The 15907-nt window shown below is 35.3% G+C and overlaps 1 protein-coding gene across 36 annotated transcripts in view; it reads left to right on the forward strand.

Moving 5' to 3' along the window:
* LOC139132862 (otoferlin-like) overlaps positions 1 to 15907 on the forward strand; it is a 138130-nt gene that overhangs the window by 95161 nt on the left and 27062 nt on the right. For 27 of the 36 annotated variants that reach the window (XM_070699178.1, XM_070699179.1, XM_070699192.1 and 24 more), the window contains 12 exons: positions 548 to 583; positions 1914 to 2042; positions 2645 to 2789; positions 3274 to 3437; positions 7106 to 7132; positions 8596 to 8733; positions 9657 to 9836; positions 10413 to 10504; positions 11142 to 11312; positions 11751 to 11908; positions 14186 to 14410; positions 15548 to 15687. In XM_070699178.1, coding sequence (XP_070555279.1) covers positions 548 to 583; positions 1914 to 2042; positions 2645 to 2789; positions 3274 to 3437; positions 7106 to 7132; positions 8596 to 8733; positions 9657 to 9836; positions 10413 to 10504; positions 11142 to 11312; positions 11751 to 11908; positions 14186 to 14410; positions 15548 to 15687 — 1605 coding nt within the window. The remainder of the gene's footprint in view (positions 1 to 547; positions 584 to 1913; positions 2043 to 2644; positions 2790 to 3273; positions 3438 to 7105; positions 7133 to 8595; positions 8734 to 9656; positions 9837 to 10412; positions 10505 to 11141; positions 11313 to 11750; positions 11909 to 14185; positions 14411 to 15547; positions 15688 to 15907) is intronic. The other 9 variants (XM_070699187.1, XM_070699209.1, XM_070699205.1 and 6 more) reach the window with 4 other exon arrangements.

Raw genomic sequence — 15907 nt, forward strand, 5'->3', positions numbered from 1 at the left:
CAGTGTATCATAAACAGTCAAGCCTCCATGTTGTATGCTACATCCAGTGTACCGGTAGTTATGCTTGCTTTGCATTGTAGTGTGTTAACAAAAACAATACGGTTCTTACTCGTTGAATTGTTGAATAAAAAAAAAATGTTTCCAGAGGGAAAATCTGCCTTATAATGGGTGATAGTATTTTCATCATGTTTGGAATATATCGTTATAATAATTTGTAGCTACCAAGCTGCCGTAATGGTGTTTTGCCATCATCAGGAGTGTTTTTTGTTTCATGCACCTGCTTAATCCTATAATCAGTTAATCTAATCTATTCAATAACTCTCATAGTTGTGTGAATTTAAGTAAAAGTTTCAAACCAGAATCCCCTGTTTCCTGTCAAATGGATCAGCCTTGCTTTGTTAATGATCAGGCTGTTCCACTTTGCCAGGGAATTTCAACTGGGACAATGCATGTACTGAGTCTAATTAATCCAATGAGACATTTTTTGTTGGTAATTTTATAATATTATATCTTATATCTTATATAATTCCTTACTTTTACCCACTAGCCTGAAGAACCAGCTAGTCCTGACACACCAGATGAGGTAGTGTAGTACAACCATACTGCAGTGCCCTATTCCCTACTAACCTATCTAGTAGTACTCCTTTCCTGTTTTGTATTTTTTTGCTAGTCACTAACAAAATTCATTTCTAGATTTCTGCTCCTGTAATTCCAATATCTTATTTAGTTAACAGGGTTGTGTTCAGCTTTCTCTATTCTTTTGGTGATTTTTATTTGAAGAGGGGGTTATGGTCAGAAACTATTTCACTCTAAACTTCAACATAGAATACACACAAAGTTCTTCCTTTGGTTGACTTATGAATAACTCACCTAATCCTATCTATACACATCATGTTGTATGGCTTGGTAGTTCCTGTGTTCAGACATCAGTCTCTGAGAATATATCAAGCCATCTTGCTTAGACATCTGAATTGCTTCTTTTAACTTCCTTTTATTGGTTGATTTGTTTTTTTCTGTTGGAGGTGCTAACCACTAACATTTTGAATTTCTTAAGAAAAATGAGGCTGTTAGTATATGTGCACTTGTAGGAGTTAGTTGGACAAAGCCATATATCCGGCCTGGCATAATTACCGTGCATGTTTAACTTCACAGGTTGATATTCAAATATGCATATTTATTTAGTTAACTTTAATTTACTTATTTTCAATTTTTTTTTTCATTATTCATTTATTTATTTCTTTAATTTTTATAATATTTCAATTTAGCAATGACTAAAATCTTTTTAGAGGGGCTATTCCTGAATGTGGTCTTTTTATTGCAATCCCAGATTGTGTGTTCATAGTCTTGTCAGCCTCTGCTACTATGAAATGACAAGGAAACATAGTTTCAATAATGAGTCACGATAGATATAGTTTGTTCGTCCATTCATCATGCACCCTGAATTACAATTATACATTAAGTATCCCTGACACTCAAAGTAGTGGAATTTTATATTGCTGATAAGATGACACACTTCCTGTGGCATACCTTCACTTCAGCATGTGATTGTCAAAGAATTGAGAAAGCACTTAAACTTTACAGTAACCCAGTAATAAACAAGTTGCCTGTAGTTGCAACACATAGGCATGCGTAAAACACAGTAGGGATTAGAAAATTTCTCACTTGATTGAAGAGTTTTCAGCATGTTTGGGAGCTCTTCAAGACAACATTTATATTAAAAACCACCAGTGGGAGAGCTCTTTGCTCTCATTGGAAATTAAATTAATTTGCATAATGGTCCTGGGACTTGCTTTGGAAGATGAAAGGGATGTTAATGTAACAAATTCAATGCACATTTCGAGTACATAACATTCCTAAATGGAATTGTAGATGTGTGAATCATTGCTTAAAGAATGCGTTTTTTCTTAAATCAGGGAAAAGACAGCAAGAAGGATAAAGACTCAGACAACAAAAAGAAAAAGAAAGATGACAAAGATGGCTTGGATGAAAGTACCTTAGATTGGTGGTCAAAGTACTTTGCTTCAAAGGAGGCATTGAGAAAGGTAAGTGTTATTGCAAGAGATGACATTGAACCACTTGATAAGCCAGGGTTGGAAGTTGCCAATCACTGTGGGTGTCTACACAGGTTTAGTGGGACATTTATGAACACAGATGCTGATGGCAATAGTTGACAACAGTGATAACAATATTTGTGTTGATAGCTGTTCATGTATTGTGTAAACTGAGTTTGACTGGCAAGAGTCATTATGTCATAGATGTAACAGTATGACATAATAAATTGCTTAAAGAAATACGGATGTAGACTACCAGTGTATTGATAACAAAAATCTATTGATCTGATTAGTTAAGGTGTAATAATGACAGTGGCCATATTTCCAAGTCGGCACAGATGAAACACATGAAAGCTCTCAGTTGGAAAAAATCCCTTATTGACCATTTCACACATTATAATTTCAATATACTGTGAAAATTCTTCAGCAATGGGTATACCACTTGGTCTTGAATAGTTCACGCCATACATGCACTCATTCTTGCCTGTGCATACCGGTATATGTTGTAAACTTGTCAAAATCTCATGGTATACCCATCACTGATGGTAGTTTTTGCTGATACATCAAGTTGTTTTTCATTTTGGTGAAACCAGGAACAACAGAAAAAACAAGAGGAACTGGCAGAAACAGGTGGTGATCTGGATGCTTTAGACTTGGACAATCAAATTCCAGACACCCTGACTGCAGTCAGTGGAGGTACTAGTGATGGACAGGTTCCAAATGGTGAACTTCAAGGAGGTAAGCCTTTTCAAATTTTGTGAGATTTTCAACTTGCTACCAGTGTCAAAGGTGATTGTGTAATCTTTAGCTTTGGTTGTGAAAGGTGCAGACAGTTCAATATTTCTTCCATCATTGGGATAATTTGATTGGATCTGAACCTACTAGAGTTACTGAGTTACTGAGTTAAGTTTCAGGACAAATCAACCTGGTCATTTACATATGGCGTTTGACAGTTCACAGTTACAGTATCCTTGATGAGTAGCTAAGTCCTTTGATTCATCTTTCAGCATTCAACAGCTTTGAAATTTCTTTTTGGAATGTATAGTGGTGCCTCCATAACAAAACGTATTGAAAATGCTGACTGCTGACATTGACCATTTTACGAAAAAAGTGTTTTGCTGATGCCATGTTGCAATTGAATTCATAATATATGGTTGTATACAGGTACTTTGTTGCCATACAGTTGAGTCCTTATAAATGGTTTCTTTTTTTTGTTCTTCAGATGGTGTAAGTTTCTCTGTTGTCAATGAGACCGGTTCTAACAAAGGAGACATAAGTCAGGATGGAAAGAAATTCAAAACCATTGCCACAGGAGTGAAGATTGCAAATAGGTTATCACCCAAGCCACAGAGAAAAGGCAAGAAATCTGGAATTTCTACACTGAAGGTGAGACTTGAAAAAAAACCAGTTGACAACAAACATAGCTTTGCATGTGACTGTGATGGGAGATATATAGGTGGGCCTGCAGTTGTTTCTCATTTCTTGAGGCAAATTATCCTGCTGTAATTTTGCATAAAAATTCATTTCTTTTGTACATACTGCAATATAAGATATGAGAAAGAATTTATCATCGGGCCTCACCATGTGCTTGAATTCTGTATTGCATGATGGGATAACTGTGTAGGTTCCTGGTAAAGGTCAAAGATTGTTTGCTTGACATTAAAACACAGATGGCATGTGAAATGCATGACACTTTTCCAACAGCAAGAATCCAGGATTAATCTTGCTTATGCTTTATATTAGCATTATTGATGTCATTTGAAAATAATAGTTTTGTCAAAATAATAAATGGCCAGGGAATCTGTATTCAACTATGTCATTTCACATATTTTCATTACAGGTATTAAAATGAAATTGCGGTATTTGATTTTAATGCAAGAAGAAAGACTATTAACATCTATGCTTCATTTCAGCCGTAACAACACTCTAAGTCTTAAACTTCCTATTCTGCAGGTCCAGATACTTTATGCATGCTTTTCTTAATCTTTTGCATTGGCATGTCAAAGTCAGATTCAGATTCAGATTCAGATGAATTGAATACTTTATTGTAATTTCACAATCTGATGTGCCTCAGCTTTTGTTGCATGTTGATACAAATACTCTGCACAGAGTCATATGTAAATGAAGTCACATGTTGAGGTCTAGTCCAATCACAGATATTATAGCGACAGTTTCCAAATCTGATCCACAGTAGTATTTATATGTTTCCTTTAAAAACCAAAGGCACCATATGGTAAAATTAAAGCATTAGACCATATCTGCAATTGATGCCAATCTTTTCCATGAGGAAAGATAAATTGAGCATTTGAAAAACACTTTTAAAAAATTGGGATCGGGACAAAAATAATGCAAAATGCAACCTCAATTCTGTGTACCGTATGTGGCATGTTTTATACCAGACTGTATTGTTTTACACCAATGTGATTTTTGTTATGTTTATGAATGTGTATGCTTAATGCATGTTTTATTCATTTTGTCTTTTGTGAATTTATAGGAAGATCTGTGGGTGAGTTTTGAAATCTTTCTACTCTACCAAGAAACATGCCCCCCTCTCTGAGAGAATCTTTATCACGAGTAACATTCACTAACAAAATTTGTCATTCAAGAAGATTTTAAAGTCTGTTCAAAAGTTTCTTGGTAGTGTAGATTGCATTCAAATATGTTTTTGGGCCAAAAATTCTGAGAGGAATTCAGCTATAGTTTATCTCAGCATCATCATTTTCAAATCTGATACAATTCAAACAAAACCACAAATATACAAATAATCGTCAACCATCAAACACAAGTTCATGTCTGAATTGGTAGAAATTTCAATTGTTGGGGAAAATACCGACGTGTTCGACCTAACTTTCATCCCAGTATCAGAAGTTTGAATGGTGGTGCCAGGATAATTCTTAATCAAATTTAACAGAGGAATCTGCTAAGTCTGTTATGTGTGGATTCTGTATCTCAACCTTTTTTTACGACTGTCGTGGCATGAATGAGACGTATCTCAACTGTCTTCACTCCAAGCTTGTAATGAAGTTATCGCTTCAGAATGAACGTAGGATGAAATGTTTCTTGTTTCCAACTCTACCTCATAATAATAGAGGACAGTGTGAATATTTCATTTAAAAACTCCATTGTGATAAAACCAGGTATAGTTTTGACAAAAAAAACCAGACACACTGAGGTAGAAAGACAATGTTTGATTATTCTTTTAATCCACCACGTTATAAGGTACACAATGAGAGCTGTACTAATATTCAGCTACTAAGCTATTTTCCATCAACTTTACATTATAACTGTAAACAGTACACAAATTATAAAGGAATATGCAGCTGTAATTTCTGATTAAAAAATCTTGCCAAGCACCAAAGTGTTGTAGTTTATGCAATGAGAAAAACTAAGGACATGGTAAAAAGCAGAGCACTGCTGATAGGTGCATTGCCACACAAAGAAAAAGTAATAGTTATCAACAATGGTTTGAACTGTAGTGTGGTTACACAGAAACCAGGTTTATAGTTGAAGCAGGCCTCTCAACAACTGAGTTTATCAAAGTCATCAGCCTTGGAGCGCCAGAAGTGGTAGCACTTATCAATTCTTTTGTTTTTGTTTCTTGCATAGTCGTGCAGTTCCTTGGCTTCCTACAGCTGAGTACTCTGATGAACAGATTTGTCAACAATTCTAGCCATCTGTGTACAAAATTCAAATTCATGCAAAACTTGAATACAACTACCATTACACTGGTTCCTTTTGCTAGCATCCATCAGTTCAAACCATTGTTCAATGATGTGGTGAAATAACATTTTTACTTGCAGCGGATCATTCTTCCCTATAGAAAACCAAACAGAAGCAATCTACAATAGCAGTGTGCTCTTCTCTGAAATCTTTTTATTCAAAGTCTTGTCTGTTACATCTGGAATTTAGCAGCTGGCAAAATAGACCAGACGGATACACAAAACTTGTGGTCCCTTTTAACCTTGGGTTTCTTTGGTGTCTCCTTTTGTTCCCAGTCACATGATAGGACTGGCATACTAAACTAGAGGGGTGAAAGGGTAGTAAGATTCATACAGTGTTAGCTTATATGGAGCCATATTTTGACATTGATTATGCCCCCTAATTTTCAGTGACCATGTAATGGTATGTATGGAAATATGCTTTTAATATTGAGATATTTTGCCAGCTGATAAATTTCACTTTTAATTAATAAGCAGTGGCTAGGTGATGGAAAAATACTGGTATTTTCTCTCACTGTTTTGGAATCAATTCTTGCAGAACCACGTGGCTCTTGTATTAGACTCCTCAAGCTATGTGCGATTATCTCCAAGAAACAGAAAAATCCAGCTCCTAAGGGGTCTTTAATGGCATTCATAATTTCATCATATGATGATCTCCAGAAAATGTGATTTAATGCACATTTCCCTATAAAATGAAAAAAATTGAAATTTGTGTAAGTCGCAGGTAGTGATTCATATCAAGCATTTCTTGTTTCCAAAGGAATTTAAAGAGATTTGAATGATTGACTCTGATCTGTAATGACAATTTCTAGTGCAATTAGTTTGTTAGGTATTATATGACATGATGACAAATGTTAGTAATAAATGTTTACTTTTCACAATGTATGAAACCAAGACCATTTGACATTTATAAAGCTACACTGGTGGGCATGTGTGCACATCCAGGAATTCCACCATATACATGTGCACAACCAGTTCATGCAGTCAAATACAGATACTTAAAGGAATGCCATTTATGCTTGCAGCATTGTATTTGAAATCAATTACAAAGAAAAGCAGAACAGAAACACAAATGGTTTGAACGATACGATAAAAACTGTTATGATATGAAAAATTAATTTCATAGTGATAGTTTTTTTTTCTGGAGATGATCAATGCTGAATGTCTTCCCTCTGCAGAGTGTACGCTTGTAGTGTAATGTCAAACGTCTTCTTGTAATCAGATAATTTATTGTTATATTGATTAGTGTATTTGTCTTTTTTTGTCAATTTCTTTGCATGCATGCATGTCCTTGTTACCTCAACCCCTGCCCTGTCGTGTGTTGTCGTATCGTAGGACGAGCCGGACATAGTCAACATAACGGTAACCCTATTTTCAGTATTGTTCCAGGTTCAATGGTGATGGCTATTTCATTAACAACACACTTATACTTATTCTCTTTCTTAAGGCACATGCACTAGCAAAAATTCTCACACTCTACTCACTCAAGAAAGATCGGAGCTAGTTAATCCATTTTAAGTGACAGATATTGAATCTTGAATCAATGCATGGACGTAGAAAACTTAACAAGCTTTCAAACTTTTGTGCATTTTAATATTATTAAAACGACAATGAAATTCATTTAAAAAACATTAATGTTTAAGCTAAAGATAACTTCCTTGTTCATCTACCAAATTTGACAAATATTGATTTACTTCGTATTTTGTGTTATGATCATCACAAGAGAAGCCATTTAGTCATGATGTTGTGATGTTGTCTTGAATTATAATATAGAAACCTAAAATGGATTGAATGATCTTGACTTCAAATTGCTTTTGACATTGAGAAATTACGAAAGGATTTTCCTTCATATACTGACGAATGAAAGCTTGTTAACGTTTTCAGAGACTACTAAGCGTAATGGTTGACAGAGTTCACTAAGATTATATATTCTTGTCTCCTATCTTGCTTGTCATGCTTTACCATCATTCAAAGGCAACCCACTTTATTTTCAAATTGGATATCAAATATTTCTCTAGGATGCAGATCCTTCAACCTTTGCAGATCTTTTACTGGTACTTTCTCTGTCTTCAACTCCTTCAAACTTTGTGTGAAACGAAAGTTATATAATTTTATGTAAATCACAAACAAACAGCTTACATCTAGCATGGTATTATGCGATGAATTTTGAAGTGTGCCAGTTTAAGTTTTCATATCAAGCAATGATGATATATGAAATTTCAAAGAAAATAAATGAGAGTTCTCATATACATCTGCATACTTAAACCCAGCAAATTATCAATTTAAACTACTTTGTTTTCAAGGATGGACTTTTATACAAAAATCCTGGCTATCAAAACTAGTAATATTTTCTGTTTTTACCAAAATTTACTTGAGATGTGTGTCTTAAAGAAATCAGTGCCACCTTAGTATTTTATACGCTACAAGAAGATCAATGTAAAATAGGCTAGCTTTCTTTAACCCTTTTCCTGCCAAGTTCATATTTCACCATCAGCTCAAGTTGGTTAAAATTAGTAAAGCAAAACATGTCCCATATGGTGCATTTTAACAAAGACTTGAAGATTTGAAGGTTCCTTAAGACAGAGATACTGTAAACATGATTTTTACAGACTAAAGCTACTATAACATACCAAGCCAAGTGGGTGAAAATACATATGGTTTTGGCTCAATACCACTTTTTACTGTCTTGGCAGATGGGAAAGTGATACTGTCTGGCAGGAAAAGGGTTAAATAACCAAGTTATTTTACCTTTTGCTCTTCTTCAATATTCATTGAATATATGTTTTTGTTATCCATGTTTGAATGTTGTTAATCTTTATTGTTAGATCTACCCTGGTGAACTTGAACAAGTTCCAGAGTTCAATGGTTTCAGAGAATGGCTGCACACCTTTGAGTTGTACCGTGGCAAGAATACAGGTGAAGGAGCAGAGGACAATGAAAGCAGAGTGGTTGGTAAATTCAAGGTAAATGATGAATATTTCTGTGTGCTTTATGTATCATACTGTGCATAGCAATGGTTTGCACTGTATTTCATTCTTCAAAGTTGGTCATGTCCAGAAAGTTTCTGATGATAATATTAATGTGAATATTCTAATGACCTCATTTTATTTATTGAAGTTGAAGTTTTTGCGTGAAACTTTGATTGTGTTAACCCTTTGAGTGCCGAAGTCTATTTTTGTCCCCTTTATAAAATAAATTGCACTCAATTTTTCTCAGATTTTTACCAAAATATTTGAGAAAAAAACTGTAGCCAATGAAATGTGATGTCCATGTGGTCCAAAATTATAAAAAAGTACAGAAAAATTCATAAAAATTGGTAAAATGTTGCACTAGAATTTTGGCAGGAAAATTACAGCGCTCAAAGGGTTAATAATATCAGTACTATTACCCTTAAAAATCCCAGAATCCATGAGTAATATTCACATGGTATTCATTTGTCAATTTTGCCCTTTTACTTGTTCAAATTAGAAGATGTTACCTCTTTCTTTTTAGTAGTACATTATTTCACACACACATAAAATGCTAACACATTTTTATTTACAAAAGCTGCTGAAAAGCACTTCATGTTTTTGCCATCCCAAAGTGATTGTGTGATATTCATTCCAGGACCTGTGTTGTCCATATTCTATCTACATTATATGTATGTAAATCTGAAACATACTTCTGGATTAGTTGAAAGTCAATGTGTTTGTTTTCGCAAAAACCACTCAACTGCAGTGTAGTGCTGGAGTATTATTTCTCAGGTCCACTTTAACAGAAACTTAATCTGTTGTACAGAATGGCATGGGTTGAATTTTTTTTTTTAATTCATCAATGAACAATACCAGTACAAAGGAAATTGTACTGATTGATCTCAACAAATTCAATACATTATTGCTTTCCCTAGGGATCAATGATGGTATACAAATGGCCACTACCTGATGACATAGAGGATGTCACACCATTTGGAACAGATCCACAGTTTGGATTTTTCCAAAACCTTCCAAATAATGACCCAATCCATGTCTTAGTCAGGGTCTATATTGTGAAGGCCATCGATCTCCATCCAGCTGACATGAATGGCAAGGTAGGGTGATTCTGAGACCATTGCTCAACTACAGTTCATCATACAAAGTTGATCAAGCCTAGCCCTGTCAACTTGTATGTACATTGCATTACCAAGACCTATTATGGACTGCTTTCCAATAAATGATGCAAATGCTGTTGTGGAGAGAAAAAAGTGACTGTGACTAGAATCTCACAAAACTAGATAATTACATCTTGAATTTGTATGACCTTTGAATCTAATCTGTTATGTATGCACATTAATACAGAGCAAGGTGTTCTCGTAGGAGATAGTCTTTCAGGCCTTTTGTGGATTTTCTCTTGGACGTTTAAACTGATGAACACAGTATACATGTTGACTTACTAATTACTTGACAATGTGCTTTTGCACTCAGTCTTAGTCCCCAATTCTCTATCAACTGATAAACTGAAAGAATCACACTGAATGTGCCAAAAACGTTAAGTTCATCATAATAGTTTAAGAAAATGAATGCAATTTGTGATGTAATATTACAGGTGGAAAGATTTAGTTTGTTTGTGGATCATTAGAATGATTCTAACGTTTGGCATTACAGCATTATCAATACTTGTATTACAGGCTGATCCATACCTTGTGTTACTTCTTGGAAAGAATAAAGTGAATGATAAGGAGAATTATATATCCAAGCAATTGAATCCAACATTTGGCAAGTAAGTTCATCAATGAGTGTGTTCCTGTACAAGCTTTGTACAGATACATCTCTTGTATTTATTAATCTGTTCACCCCAGTTCCTAGTCAACAGGTCCAAAATCACCATTGATAACAGTGGGTTTGGGCCAAACCATATTGGTGAAAGAGTCAACAGAACATTGTCAGCATTATCTTCGCAACTGTTGACTTTGGTGTCTTTGATACAACCACTTTGCCAATATATATTTTTAATTATAAAGCCTGTTGAACACACACACAATGTCATGTGATTGTGTGTACCCCATACCAGTCAAATTTAGGTTGCTGCAGCGTATACATTCAGCCATTCTTTTTATATAAAATAATTGTCATATGAAAAGCTGATGTACAGATGGAATGTCCATGGTGTTAGTCATACCTATGATATTTATTCTGTGTAAATTACAAAATCTGTGTAAAAGGATGCAGTAGTTCCAGAATAAACTGAGCATTTAGAAATACTGAGTGTTTTCAAATATCTATATGTCATATAAAGTTTCATCATTAATGCATTTTCATGTGTGTATTTTAGGGTTATTTTTGCATTTTATTGATTACAAAAGTTCCTATACTGTATCCAAGATGATTATTAATTGGTGAAAACTGTCTGTTATCAGGTGTTTTGAGTTTGAAGCCACTTTCCCCCAGGAATCAATGCTGACTGTCCAGATATATGACTGGGATTTGGTTGGTGTGGATGACTTGATTGGAGAGTCCAAGATTGATCTGGAAAACAGATACTACAGCAGACACAGAGCTGTGTGTGGTATATCTGAGGAATATGCAATGTAAGTCATTTTGCAGCTGATATCAGTGATAATATCATGGGAAAGCAGAGATGTAGAAAATAGCTGGCAGCTGGCAAAAACTACCGGCTGTCAGCTAAAATTTGCCGGCTGTGAAAATTTAGTTTTAGTTAAAAATCAGGACTTTTTTGCACAAACTTAATGTGCACTTTTTTTGCCACCTGTAACCAAAATTTTCTACATCCCTGGCCCTGGAAAGTATTTATCACAATGGAGTACTGTTTTGCAAATATGTAAGCCAGTGCCTTACAGTTTTCTCTACAATTTTTGCATGGGTTCCAAGATGTGCCCGTCGTCTGTTGAAGTATTTCAGTTTTATTTGTTATCATAGGCAGCTTATACCTGTACCATATCACTGTCAACCTTATTAGCAGATAGTTCTTTGTTGCATCTCTGATGTGTTTGACTTTTGTCTTGTAGCCATGGTTACAACACTTGGAGGGACCCGAGTAAACCAACCCAGGTACTAGCCAAACTATGCAAAGACTTCAAACTTGATGGACCACACTACTCGCACAGCAAGGTCAAAGTCGCTGATAGGACATTCACTGGCAGAACAGATATTGAAGATGAAAATGGTGAGTGTTGATGTAGTGACAATGCCTTCTTGCAGTGGGAGTAAGGATGAATATACAGCATAACTTAATTGATGTACTGCACTGTACCGGTGTGTAGAGTAAATTTTACATTTTCTGAATCACTCGGTTTATCCCTCTTTTTCAAGGTTTTCTTGCAGTAAATTGTCATCAATGCATGCACTGTTTTGTATTTTAAGTAGACTTAACCTTTCTAGCTTTGTCCATCTCTACCAACTGAATATAAACTTGAGTTGGACATAATGGTAGTCATGAAGATATTTCCCTGTTGTGTCAGCATTTGATTTCTGTGTCTCTTAGCTGTCTTGTTTCTGTTTTTGTCTCTTTAGCAGACATCAGTACAATCTGTGTACACAGCAAAATCATAATAACACTTGCAGTGAAGCTCATTCAAGTTCATCATATAAAAGTGTTATGACTAGGTCATGATAAGTTTTTGTACGGCAATGGTAGCTTATGTAGTAAATATTAGAAGGCTGTGTACGCAGCTTGGAATTTCACTGTAAAGAAGGAAATTGCATCTGTCTTATGAAAAAGATCTGTATTAAATTTACTAAAGCTTTAAACCTGCGTGGGGTAAAATATGGTATTGATGTAAGCTAAAATATCTCCTTAGACTGAAATATCTAGTGCATAGTGCTGTTAAAGTGCATGGCTTGTATTGCTGGTATATGACTAAAGGGTTGCTGTAAAAGTTTAAGAAAAAAATCATTGGAAAAATGGTCACCATGTCATGATAAAGTTCCTGTACACATATTCTGACAAATCATAATTGAGTTCTGTGTGTCTTGAAAAATGCGACACAGCGTCATTTACAGATATGGTATGGAAAATACTGACAATCATTCATGGGTCATGAAAGCTGTGGAAAATTAGCATGTTGTGACATTGTGACCAGTGGTATAGAGCATGTAAGATATCCTACAGGAACCAAAGATCTATAGTTCTGTAGATGGAGCTGCTGTGTGCTGACATGTAGACATCTAGGTCTTTGACATGTACTGCCACAGTAAAATAGGATGAAAGACAAGACCTGAAGGCAACAGAATATTTGAATTTAACATCCAAAACACCCATGAAGGTGACATGAAAAGTTATTATTCATTGAAGGTTGTACTCAGGAGTGCAGAGTTAACGCCAGGTGCAACACAGCCTGCTGGATGAACACTTGCCAGAAACCTAATCTCAGTATTTCATTTTTAATTTTGAGATTCTGGAGGGTTACTGTTGAAGCTTAAGGTAGCTACATACCTTTTAGACACTTTCAGATTTTTATTTTTTCTCAATTGAACACGTCCCAAACCCCAATAAAGTATACATTTTCTGAAAGCCCTGATATAGAGCTATCCGACCAAGCACAGTACACGGTCATTATTTGCATAAGAGTCACGTGACAAGCGTTTTGCTGAACCTTCCAAAAACCGGTTTTCCCGCCTTATGCAAACACGCTGCAAGATTTCCGGTTAGAATTTCTTCATTGACAAGCCTTGACAATATCCTTCAAAAACCGTGTCTGCGATTTTTTCCCGGAGGTTCCATTCAAATTATATGGCGTGATAATTAAAATTCCTTGAAAAGCACCTTCATCTAACACCTTAAGAGCGCATTAAAAAAAACAAAGGCATATAAAGAAAATCCCAGACACGGTTTGAAGGATATTGTCAAGGCTTGTCGATGAAGAAATTCCAACCGGAAATCTTGCAGCGTGTTCGCATAGGGCGGGAAACCCGGTTTTTGGAAGGTTCAGCAAAACGCTTGTCACGTGACTCTTATGCAAATAATGACCGTGTACTGTACTCGGTCGGATAGCTCTATATCAGGGCTTTCAGAAAATGTATACTTTATTGGGGTTTGGGACGTGTTCAATTGAGAAAAAAATAAAAATCTGAAAGTGTCTAAAAGGTATGTAGCTACCTTAAATGACAACGATTTTCTTCAAAAGTTGTAATTTATTTCAAAGAATAATCTGAGTTTGCTTATACCGGTATAGTGAGAGAAGGAATTGCATGGTAAACTGGACTACATGAAAATTTGGGAGGTCAAACACACAAACAGCTAAAGTGTATGGTTTTAGGGTTTAGAGTGTGTTGAAAGGATAAAATTGCCACTGAAATGTTAAAATCTGATTGACAGTAAGTTCCAGATGTTGTAAGTAATCTTTTGGAACCTGTAGAGAACTTGTTAGTAACTTTTGTATAGGTAATAGGATTACTCAATTTTTGAATCCCAATTTTATTTGGCACTCTGCACGCACAAAAGCTGTCCCAGCAGTGGCATTTGCAAATGGACATGCAAATGGAGGACAGGGCACAGTACAGACATCACGTCTGCAGGTACCCAATCTGCAAGTACCGCATATTGATGGAGTGCCACAGTTAAATGTGGATCTACACCTCCCTCAGCTTCACCATCATGAACCAATGGGACATGTCACTGTCAACGGCAAAATATTTTTTGCACCTATTGAGTTGAAAAACAGTCTAGGTAAGGGGAAATAATGTCAAATGAACAACTTTGATGACTCTATGAAGAAGATGGTGCTGGTGTCTTGTAATGGCTGAAAAAACAAGGTTCTGGATATGCATGACCTTTCACGTTGGGTCACAATCCATCAAATGAGTGGATGATGATTTTTTGCCAATCGGTGACATTCTCTTTATAAAAGTCATTTAGTTGACTAGAAATTGTGGATTGTTATCCTTTTCATTGTTTTTATTATTGTTTTTATTTGCCAAATGGGTGGCTTAAATTTTTTTGGCTTTAATTTTCTTCTTCATATATTGATACACAAATGGGTGTAACACCTAAGTTTATAAATACTCGTCAAAATGCCTGGTGCTTGCTTTCGTTTTTGTACTTTGAAGCACAGTCAATAGAAATACCTGGCTTAGACTGATTCATTCACAATGGCTATAGGATGATGGAGATACACTTTAAATGCATGTCTCTTTAGATATGTTTAAATTTTAATGGCATGCTGGGAGCGTGTGCAATATGCACCAAAGATGTAGCTACTGAACACTACTGCCATAGCATCTTAAAAAACCAATCTTTCTATTGATACAGTTACATGTTATGAAAGTGTAACAGTGTCAACATATGTCCATATTTTCCGATATTGGTGACTGTATTACCTCTTCAAGGAATGTTAATTTTTGTATTCATACAGGAAACCTTCACTTTGTTCTATTAGTTTCCTCTTAATTGATATTTGTATGTCTTTTGTTGATAATTATTTTTTACTCTGTCAGAGGTAGGACAATACTGACATTCTCAGACCTTTAAACACATTTGATACAGTGACATTCTAATTTGCGTGAAATTGGATCGATTCAACATTTTGTGTTTGTCATTCTGATGTATGGACGTTCAGAAAACAAACCCAAAATTGTTCTATGTGTAGATTGCTAACATTGACCACAAATAAAGAAAAACCATAACTATTAAATAGTTTCTTGCAACCTAAAAGATTCTTCATTACACCTGTCTTTGTTTACTGAGGTCATAAAAATTGTTGTATGCATGGATCACTAAAATTGACAAAAAATAAAAGAAAAACTGAAACTAACAAGTCTCTTGCAAGTTGAAGATTCTAATCACTCCTGTCTTTGTTTCTCTTAGGTCATAAGAAACCAACAGATGAACATTTAGCACTGGAGGCACTGAAACACTGGGATGAAATTCCCAAAGGTTGTAAATTGGTGCCTGAACATGTGGAAACAAGACCATTGTACAACCCAAATAAACCTGGTATTGAACAGGTATAGATGCAATATCGCTTCATCTTCTGACTTGCTTTGCACTAAATATTTAGCGGGGGATTTCACTGGAATATATTTAATACACTGACTGACATTATGCAAACCTAATCTGTCTTTGTTGCTGTTCAGAAAATGATATCTATGAAAATGATGTCTTGTTCATGTAGGGTTGTCCAGTTTTTTATGTTGAGTTTTAAGTCTGTGTATACTTGGGCAAGAG

The sequence above is a fragment of the Ptychodera flava genome, chromosome 5 (genome assembly GCF_041260155.1).
Source record: "Ptychodera flava strain L36383 chromosome 5, AS_Pfla_20210202, whole genome shotgun sequence".
NCBI classification, from domain to species: Eukaryota; Metazoa; Hemichordata; class Enteropneusta; family Ptychoderidae; genus Ptychodera; species Ptychodera flava.